This window comes from Sciurus carolinensis, chromosome 17 (genome assembly GCF_902686445.1).
Source record: "Sciurus carolinensis chromosome 17, mSciCar1.2, whole genome shotgun sequence".
Lineage (NCBI taxonomy): Eukaryota > Metazoa > Chordata > Mammalia > Rodentia > Sciuridae > Sciurus > Sciurus carolinensis.
The window spans coordinates 18,488,086-18,498,534 of record NC_062229.1 but is presented as its reverse complement, the minus strand read 5'-3'; the positions used below and the strand labels follow the sequence as shown (position 1 = coordinate 18,498,534).

General features: G+C 41.0%; 1 protein-coding gene and 1 pseudogene across 1 annotated transcript; one reads left to right on the top strand and one right to left on the bottom strand.

The window, feature by feature from the left end:
- Positions 1-249: 249 nt before the first annotated feature.
- Positions 250-1,167, top strand: LOC124968175 (olfactory receptor 7A10-like). The gene has a single exon (XM_047530482.1). The coding sequence runs from the start codon at positions 250-252 to the stop codon at positions 1,165-1,167; it is 918 nt and encodes a 305-aa protein (XP_047386438.1).
- An 8,185-nt stretch (positions 1,168-9,352) lies between these two features.
- LOC124968174 (olfactory receptor 7A5-like) lies at positions 9,353-10,277 on the bottom strand (annotated as a pseudogene).
- Between the last annotated feature and the right edge of the window lie 172 nt (positions 10,278-10,449).

Genomic DNA, 10,449 nt, shown 5'->3' with positions numbered 1-10,449 from the left:
AAATATTCAATTTTTGTTCTTATATGTGCTAGGAATTGCTCAGTAAAATTGTAGAATATACGACATCTTGAGGAAATGCTCAGACATGGAAAGGAATTTCTATCAGTGAATCAGAGTGATGCCTGGAAGGGACCAGATTCAGAAGAAATATAATAAGGTGCCTTTTCTACAAAATGGAAATGAGAGTAAAATAGAAATTAAAGGATAGTAATGCATCTTTTCTCTTTCTCTCATAGTCACACCAACCACATGAAACCCAGGAATAGCACACAGATTTCAGAATTCCTTCTGCTGGGGCTTTCAGAGGACCCAGAACTTCAGCCCCTCATCTATGGGCTTTTCCTCTCCATGTACCTGGTCACTGTGCTGGGAAACCTGCTCATCATCCTGGCCACCATCTCAGACTCCCACCTGCACACGCCCATGTACTTCCTCCTCTCCAACCTGTCCTTTGTGGACATCTGCTTCACCTCCACCACCGTCCCAAAGATGCTGGTGAACATCCAGACACAAAGCAAGACCATTACCTACACAGGCTGCATCACCCAGATGTACTTCTTCATACTCTTTGTAGGGCTGGACTTCTTTCTTCTGACTGTGATGGCCTATGACCGGTTTGTGGCCATCTGCCACCCCCTGCACTACAAGGTTGTTATGAACCACCAACTTTGTGTGTTGCTGGTTTTGATGTGCTGGATCTTGAGTGTTCTGAATTCTTTATTACAAAGCTTAATGGTGTCCTGGCTCTCCTTCTGCACACATGTGGAAATTCCCCACTTTTTCTGTGAACTTAATCAGGTGGTCCTGCTGGCCTGTTCTGACACTTTTGCAAATGACATGGTGATGTATTTTGCAGCTTTGCTACTGGCTTGCTGTCCCCTCACTGGTATCCTTTACTCCTATTCCAAGATAGTGTCCTCCATCCTTGCAATCTCATCAGCTCAGGGCAGGTACAAAGCCTTCTCCACCTGTGCATCTCACCTCTCTGTGGTCTCCTTATTTTATGGCACAAGCCTAGGTGTGTACCTCAGTTCTGCTGTGACCCAGAACTCACGCTGTAGTGCAATAACCTCAGTGATGTACTGTGTGGTCACCCCCATGCTGAACCCCTTCATCTACAGTCTGAGGAATAAGGACATCAAGCGTGCTCTGAGGAGATACCTGTGAGGGTGTTTGTAGACAGAATCTTTCTTTGCCTGGTGAGTCCACTTAACATGATGAGTTCCAGTTCCACCCATGTCGTGCTGAGTGACAGGACTTCATCCTTTCCTTGGCTGAGTAATATTCCACCATATGTTTGTACCCCATGTGTTTTTTGCCTATCCATCAGTGGATGCCTTGGTTCATTTCTCCTGTCAGTTACTTTAAACATGCAGTAGATGTGTGTGTACAGGTTGGTCATAGTTTTTCTTACTCTAACACTGTTTTCTCAGAAGTGGAATTTGTACAACTAAGCAGAAGTACAATGTGCTTTCTATTTGTGTCTTGCCTCACAATTGTCAATTTAACTGTGCAAGTCTAAGGGTGTCTTGATTCTAGAACTGTCCACAGCTCACCCAAAAGTGCAGCAGCTTGATGAGGTTCACCATCTTTGCCTCTTTTATGAGCCCCCTCATCTACAATCTTTGGAATAAAAAGATAAACTGGTCTAAAAATATTGTTTGGAAAGAAAGACTACCCATGGTCCCAGGATGGGAATGTGATTCTGATGTTCATGCTCAAAGCCTCAAAGCCAGAAAACCTTATTCTCTGGTTGGGTTGGAGGGAGAACCTGCCTCTTTTCATTTACATCCTGCAGTTTCCTTCCCTATCTTCTTTAATATTGTGCTTTCTCTCATTCTCATAAGTTTCTTCCTTTGGCTCTCTTCCTGCTTTCCTGTAGCTGTTCCTTGTATTGCAACAGAAAATATTTGTCAATTCTTGTTTAGTTTAATACAATATTTTGTGCACCATTATTAAATTATTCACATGACCAAGTGATGGGTGTAAGGTGACCAGTTGTCACTGAGTGACAAGGAATTTCACAATGAGAAGGTAACCCTGGAACCTGAGCTAAGGAGTTAGAAAATATTTCCTAGTGAGTCAAAATGGCCCTGGAAGGAGAACCAGCATGGCAGCCTAGGGAGGAAGAAAATCCCATGATGTATGAATGGATAGATGGATGGATGGATGGGGGGATGGATGGATGGATGGGTGAGGGGATGGATGGATGGATGGGTGGGGGGATGGATGGATGGGTGAGAGGATGGATAGATGGATGGGGGATGGATGGATGAGTGGGGAGATGGATGGATGGATAGGGTAAGGATGGATGTATGGGTGGGGGAATGGATGGATGGATGGGTGGGGAGATGGATGGGTGGAAGGATGGGTGGGTGGATGGATGGATAAATGGAGGATGGATGGATGGATGTGTGGATGGATGAATGCATGGGTAGGGAGATGGATGGATGGATGGGGGATGGTTGAATGGATGGATGGGGGAATGGATGGATGGCTGGGTTGGGGGATGGAAGGATATATGGATGGGGGATGGATGGAAGGATGGGGGATGGATGGATGGAGGATTGATGGATGGATGGGTGGCAGGATGGATGTGTGGATGGATGGGTGGGTGGATGGATGGATAAATGAGGGATGGATGGATGAATGTGTGGATGGATGGATGCATGGGTAGGAAGATGGATGGATGGATGGATGGGGAGATGGATGGATAGATGGGGAGATGGGTGATAGATGTAATGGATGGATGGATATGGGATGGATGAATGGATGGATGGGGGATGTGGATGAATGGGGGATAGGAGGGAGGGTGGAGGGATGAGTAGAGGGGAAGACATGTAAGAAAGCAAACATCAGAAAGTTATTTGCAGATGCATGTGATTTAGTGGGGATGCTCTTGGCATAATTCTTTCACCTCAGTGTTGATTTTGGAATTTTTAATGATAAAGAGTTGGAAAAAACTCACCTGGTTGTTTGGGGAAAGTTATATTCTTTGACTTGGTTGGAAACAGATACTTTTGAGAATGTATGTTGGGAGATGTGTCCATACAATAATGTGCTACACAAACAAACAAACACACGCACACACACACTTGAGTGACAACTCTGACAAATTTCTGTCAACAGAAATTTGTTTGGATCCTGTGAGAATGAGGAAGTCTGGGAGCCCAACCCACAGGTGAGATGTTCATGTCTTCATGGGCTGTATGTCTAAGAACTACTAGCCTCTCACTCTTTCAGGAAGGAACACTGGATGATTGCCATCACAGAAGCAGAGCATGGAATAGAGACCCTGAGAAATGAAAGGGAAGGGAGAGGGAAGGCAGAGGGAGGTTGAACAATGGGTCAGATAGGAGGAGAACGTTCTAGTCTTCTATACCAAGCAAGGTGATTATAGCTTATAATAGTTCACTATGCACTTTCTAAAAAATCTGGAAGAGAAGAGGTGGAACATTCTCCACACAAAGAAATGGTAAATGTATAGGGAACACAAATTGCCAATTGTCCTGAGTAGGTCAGTATATGTTTTATACATATATTGAATTATTACAATGTGCTCCATAAATATGGATGATATTTACATACCAATTGAAAATTTGAAAAACTTCAGTCTTTTAAATACACCAACTATTCTCCTAAACAAATGCCAAAACTCTATGCAACACATTTACCACAGCCTTACCCAACTGGGGGGGTAAATCACTCATCTCCCCCCCGCCGCTTTGGCTTTCTGTCTCACGTAGTATGGGGAGAGCTGAGAACATTTGCAAAGAACATAGTGCAGATAACAAGAAGATGAACCAATTCTTGAAAGACGCAGTTTACCATAACTCACAGAATGAGAACTAGGTCACCTAATGACCCTACATCTCTTAAGGCATCTATTAAGGAAATGAATCAGAATTACCTCCCACTCAAGAAAGCAGCAGTTCTATGTAGGTGTAGAGTGAATTCTACCAAACATTTTAGGGGAAAATGTCTCATTCTCTATTGTGTTCTATAGAAAGCTGAAACAGAGGAGCCACTCCCTAATTCATTTTGTGAAGTCAGAATTACTCTGATATCAAAACCACACAATGATATTTAAAAGAACAAAACCCAACTTACCAGAGAGAAAACCTACAAAATAGTATTTATCATGAACACCTGTGGAAAAACACATAAGAAAATATTAACTAATCATATCTAACAATGTATAAAAATAATTTTACTTCATGACCAAGTGGGATTCCTTCCAGGGATGCAGAGCTGGTTCAACCTTTAAAACCACTTTGCTCTAAATATAGAAAAATATTCACAGGATATGTTTGAGAGAAGCTGCACAGCTCTAGAAAAAGATTAAGCCCCCTAATGGAAAGTTTTCTTACATATGGATTGGAACACTCAAAATTTTCAAACTGTAAGTCCTCATCAGAATATTCTATGGATTCTTCCCAATCCCAATCAAAATCCTACATTGTACTTTATTGATGAACAAGTTCTGTGGTTTATTTGGCAAAACAAAAGACTCAGATTAGCTTTTTCAAGGATCAGAACAGTTGGATTGACACTATGTTGTCTGCAGGACTATAGTAAATAGACAGTAATCACAACAGTGTGAAATCAACAGACAATATTACAAGTATACCAATGGGACAGAATATGGAAACAGAAACGGACCCATACAAATGCCATTAAGTGGTTTGACAGAGGAGATGAGGCAATTCAATGGAGATAGGATAGTAGTTCAAGAAATGGTTCTGGGGTTTGATACAGCATACATGAAAAAGAATGTAGACACAGAATTATCCCCAAAGCAAGAATAAACTCAAAATCATCTACAAGTGTCAATACCAAATGCAAAACTGTATAAATCACAAAAGGTAACAGAGAACAGTTCAGGTGACCTTGGACTTGACAATGGCCTTTTGGATAAAATACAAAAATCCCAGTACACTAAAGGAAGAATTGGTAAATCAGATCAGTTAAACCAAAAACTTCCTCTCTGAGAAATACTTTGTTAGAAAAATGAAATTCAGTTCACAGATGGGAGCTAATCTCTGCAAAACAGATATCTGATAAAATACTTCTGTTCAAAATATACAAATAAATCTTCAAAGGTACTGATAAGAAGACAGAAGACCCTATTGGAAAACCTGGCAAAAGATCTGAGTGGAGATATCACCAAAGAAGACAATCAAATGGTAAATAAGCACATGAGGACGTCCTCAACGTCATCTGTCCTTAGAGAATTGCCAAATAAATAACGAGATTCCATGGCACACCTATTAGTATAGTTAAAATTCAAATCAATGGAAACAATAAATGATGGCAATGATTTGGAGAAATATGAACCTGTGTTCATTGATGATGGGAATGGAAAGTATTATGACCAATTCGGAATACAGTTTGGGAATTTCTTACAAAACTAAATGGACTGGTAGTATATGATCCAGCAGTTGCACTGCTTTGGTGTCACCCAAATCAGTGGAAAACTTAAATCCACACAGGCAAAAACAAGAACAACAAATGGCCATTTACACATAAATATTTATTGTGGTTTATATATTTGCCAAAACTTGGAAGCAACCAAGTTGTCCTTTATAGGTAAATCAAACTGTGGTGCATCCACACAATGGAAAATTCATGATTGAGCAATGGAAGAGAGAGAGCTATCAGGTCTCAGAAAGACATCAAAGAATATTAAGTGTTCACCACTAAGTGAGAAATCCAACCTCAGAGGGCTGCATGCTGCATGACTCCAACTGTGTGGCCCAACTCTATGTCCTTGGTGGTAGAGCAGAGCACATATGAGGCCTTGGGTTTGACCTCCAAGACCAAAAATACTAACACAATAAAAAACCTAACTGTATGACATTCAAGACAACAAAGGCCTGTGCAAATGGCAAAAAACAAAACAAAACACAAAACTGAGTTGATTAGACTGGGCGGAGGCATGGGACATGAATAGGTGGAAGTGAGAAGATCTTTAGGATAGTTATGGTTTTGTAGGGGACTGTGGATAAATGTCATTATGCATTTGTCAAAAGCCACAGAATGTGCAACTTACAGAGAGGATCCTAATGCAAACTCTGTACTTTGAATGAAAATAATTAAAATATTAACAGCAATTACAATGTCTGTTGCACAAAAGCAGCCAGTGTGGTGAGGGGGATGAGCAAGAGGAAGGGTGATGGGAGACGGTGACAGCGAGGGCTGAAGATCCAGGCTGCCTCCTTGTGTAGTGAGGACCCCAGGAGTCGCTCAGGTCAGGTGTTGCATGGACACCTTATTCAGCTGGATAGAAAGATGTCTGTGAAGTGAAATGCAATCCTATCTCCATTTGCTATCATGAGTTCTGGCCTGGGTGGTATAAGTCACCTTTCCAAGTATATTGAGCCCAGGTCCCCTTTCTCTGAAATCTGTTTTCATACCTACAGTGAAACACACACACACACACACACACCACTTATGACGTCGCCTCCTGGGGCCATGTTGGTGCCAGTCTCATTTTGCTACCCCCAGTCACACTATTAGAGAAGGTGTGGATACAAGGCAAGCTGTCATCACCAGACGGTCATTCCTTTAAAGAATTATGAAGAAAAAGCAAGTGTGAATGGAACCAAGAAATTCTAGTTCAGAAATCTCTTATGCATGTGTGAACTGAGCCTCCGTCTGTTGTGGCCATTTTGTTTCAATGAGAGAGACAGAGAGAGAGAGAGAGAGAGAGAGAGAGAGAGAGAGAGAGAGAGAGAGAGATACAGAGAGAGAGAAAAAGAGAGAGGAATTAATTAAAAGCTTCCTTCTTTCTGGGAACATTCCCACTACATCACAGAATCTTGGTGGCCAAAGCAATAAAATAATGAAAATAGATCCACGCAAAAGACAAAAATAACAATATCTTTTTGATAAAATCAGAAATTTTGCAGACTGAATATTAAAGAGAAAGAAATAAACAAAGGGAACAAGCAAAGATTTTAGAACAATTTAGTATCAAAAATAATACAATTTGGTCATTTGTTACCAAAAACATAAGACTGATGTATCCTGTACTTATTTTATATTTATTTGAATGACTGGCTTTTACACAATCCAATAGCAGAGAAGCAGGTCTGTGTTTCATTTTTTCTTTGAGTTTCACATTATTTTTATGTCATTATATAATCTTTTATTCATGCATGTTAATCATACAGAATGGTGGGGTTCATGGTGGTATATTTGTATGCACATTAACATAGAATTTATTGATGCTCTGTGTGGCATATTTTCTTTCTTTTATTGGAGGGTAGGGTGGGTGGGGTTGACCTCATTTTGACAACTCCAGTGGGTATTCTGCAAACTTGGCTCTGGTCTTCTTCCAACATGCAGTGACCTCTCCAGACCATTTTCTTTAACATTCTGTGCACACCATGAGGATTATGTCCTTTTACAATGGATGGCAGTTTTCATGAGATTTCTCCCTGAAGACAGCAACCATACACACACTTATCTCATTGTTTTATGTATTCACATGAATACCATTCATAGGATATCCACACAGGTATCCCCAGGAGCAGGAACTTCACCTGCTCTGTTGGTCCTTCCATTCTCATGGTATTATGTAATACATGTGTGCTATGAAGAAAAAATATGGAAAGAAGCTTAGCAATCAAAAGGATAGCAAGAAAATAAAGCAAGTTTAAAACAATGCCTTTGATGTCCATTGACAGATGAATAAATATAGAAAAATGTGGTATGTATTCATACAATGGAATGCCACACTGATGACAGTTTTCCTTTACGACATGAATGAAACAGGAGCAAGCTGTTCTAAGAGAAATATGGCAGGCACATTCTGTTAGATGCCTATCAGATAAGAGAAACATGACCTCAAACCATTTGCTGAGGGGATAGGTGGTTATGCAGCAATAGCTTACTGATACAGTGATCAATGCAAACAGATGAGAGATCATTCCGAAAAATCCTTTGTTTCTTATTTCATGCATTTCTTCTGATGTTTGAAGCCAGCATTCATGAAGACCTGGGTTTTCCTGTTTATTTCAAATACCTGTATTATAAAAGAGAATACAATTGATTTACCCTCCTAAATAGTGGAAGAATATTTATTTTTAAAAAATTCATCTACTTTTTATTAATGCATTATAATTATAGATAGAGAAGTTTTCTATGTCATATTTTCATATACATAAAACATAATTTGGTGAATCTCATTCCCTAATAACTTCCATTCCCTCCAAGAGCAGATTCTTTTTTCCAGAAGTAACCTGCAGGCAAAAAGTGCAAGTCTCCTACCCAGAGGTATGTTTCCTACAGCCTTTCCAGCAAACTCTAACAGACCAACCATCAGAGTGGTGTGTGCAGCTGTACACCTGGACCAGCTCCAGGGATGCACCTGAATCTGATATTAGCTTAAGATATACCAGGTAGATTCTGGCTTAGATGAAGTCATTGTCTAACCATATATATGCCCCTCTTTTTGACCCAAGCTGCAGGGATCCACGTGGTCTTGCTGTGACCCAGGACCATGCTTCTGTCAGTCAGTCCCCAGTAAACTTCACTCTGCAATCTGGGTCTGTCTGCCTCTTTCTTAAGGCTCCCAGCAGGTTGTGACTGGTTCTCATACACCAGGATCAGTTGTTGCAGAACAATGTACTTCATCAAAAGTAAAGCTTCCAGAATAATTCAAAGTATGATTGGATGTTTGACTTCACACTATTTTAGGTCATATCTGACTCTAAGTCAATCAAGTCATTGAAATTTTTCTTTGTGTCCATTACATTTCACACATGTATCGATACATCATTTTTGCCTTACTACCCTATGCAGGGTAAATAAGATGCACCAAGGACCACGCTGAAGAAGAACCAAGACTGTAATGAGGAGAATCAACTCCAGGACAGCTGAGAAACACAGGAGCAAGTTAAGGTGTATGCTACCAGAGAGATAAGTTAGAGATGGAGCAAGGAATCAAGAACTCAAAGGTCAAAATCTGCCATTCAGATCCTTTCCTACTATAAAGTTATGCAGATGACCTCAGCTGCCTAGTGTAGCTCACACCATGTTAGTATAACTAATAGTCAGGTCAGAGAGCAGGAACCTCAAAATATTTCCCAAAATTTGTACACAGTTTGAGAAAGTAGAAACATGACCAAAAGTGTGTGGGGGGGAACCATTGAGTACAAGAAAGAGCAGAAATATTAATAAAGGAAGTTTTTAAAATCATATAAATTCATTGAAGCCAAAGAAGATGAAACTCAAGAAAAATCAAGTTGTATTCCCATGTCCTGACCATGGAACTGCAATTCCTGGCTCTGAGGATGAGAGTGCAGCAGTCAGGGAGGCTTCTGAAGATACAGCCTCTGCAGTTTCCTCACAGGTATCTCCTCATAGCACGCTTGATGTCCTTATTCCTCGGACTGTAGATGAAGGGGTTCAGCATGGGAGTGACCACACTGTACATCACTGAAGCTGTAGTGCTTGAATGTGAATTAAGGGTTGCTGCAGCACTGAAGTACACTCCTAGGATTGTAAAGTAGAACAAGGAGACCACAGAGAGGTGAGAAGCACAGGTGGAGAAGGCTTTGTACCTCCCCTGAGCTGATGAGATTGCAAGGATAGAGGACACTATCTTGGAGTAGGAGTAAAGGATGCCAGCAAGGGGGCCACCTCCCAGCAGCACAGATGTAACATACATCACCAGGTCATTAGGAAAGTGTCAGAGCAGGCAAGTTGGACCACCTGGTAAATTTCACAGAAAAAATGTGGGATTTCCAATTCTGTGCAGAAGGACATTCGCAACAGCATTAATCCTTGAACAGGGCATGCAGGGGAATCAGGATCCAGGACACCACAACCATGAATACAGAGTGTGGGGGGTTCATGATGCATGTGTAGTGCAGGGAGTGACGGATGGCCACAAAGCAGTTGTAGGCCATCATGACCAGAAGAAACTTTTGCAAACTTGCAAAGACTTTGAAAAACTGCATCTGCATAATGCAGCCTTCAAAGGTTATGACCCTCTTCTGTGTCTGCATATTCACCAGCATCTTTGGGACAGTGGTGGAGGTGAGACAGATGTCAGAAAAAGACAGGTTGATGAGGAAGAAGTACATGGGTGTGTGCAGGTGGGAGTCCAAGGTGATGGCCCAGATGATGAGTAGGTTTCCAAATGTGCTGATCAGGTACATGGAGAGGAAAAGCCCAAAGAGGAAGGGTTGCAACCCAGGTTCCTCTGAAAATCCCAGAAGAAGTAATTCTGAAATTTGTGTACCATTCTTTCATTCCACTTGGTCCATCTGTCTACTGAGAGAGAGAGAGAGAGAGAGAGAGAGAGAGAGAGAGAGAGAGAGAGAGATGCATAAGTCTCCTTTTAAGAATTTCTATGAGAAATGATAGAAATATTCTACTGTCTAGAAATCACTTTTATATTTCATTATGAATCTCATCACCTTTAATGCCTTACCCTGC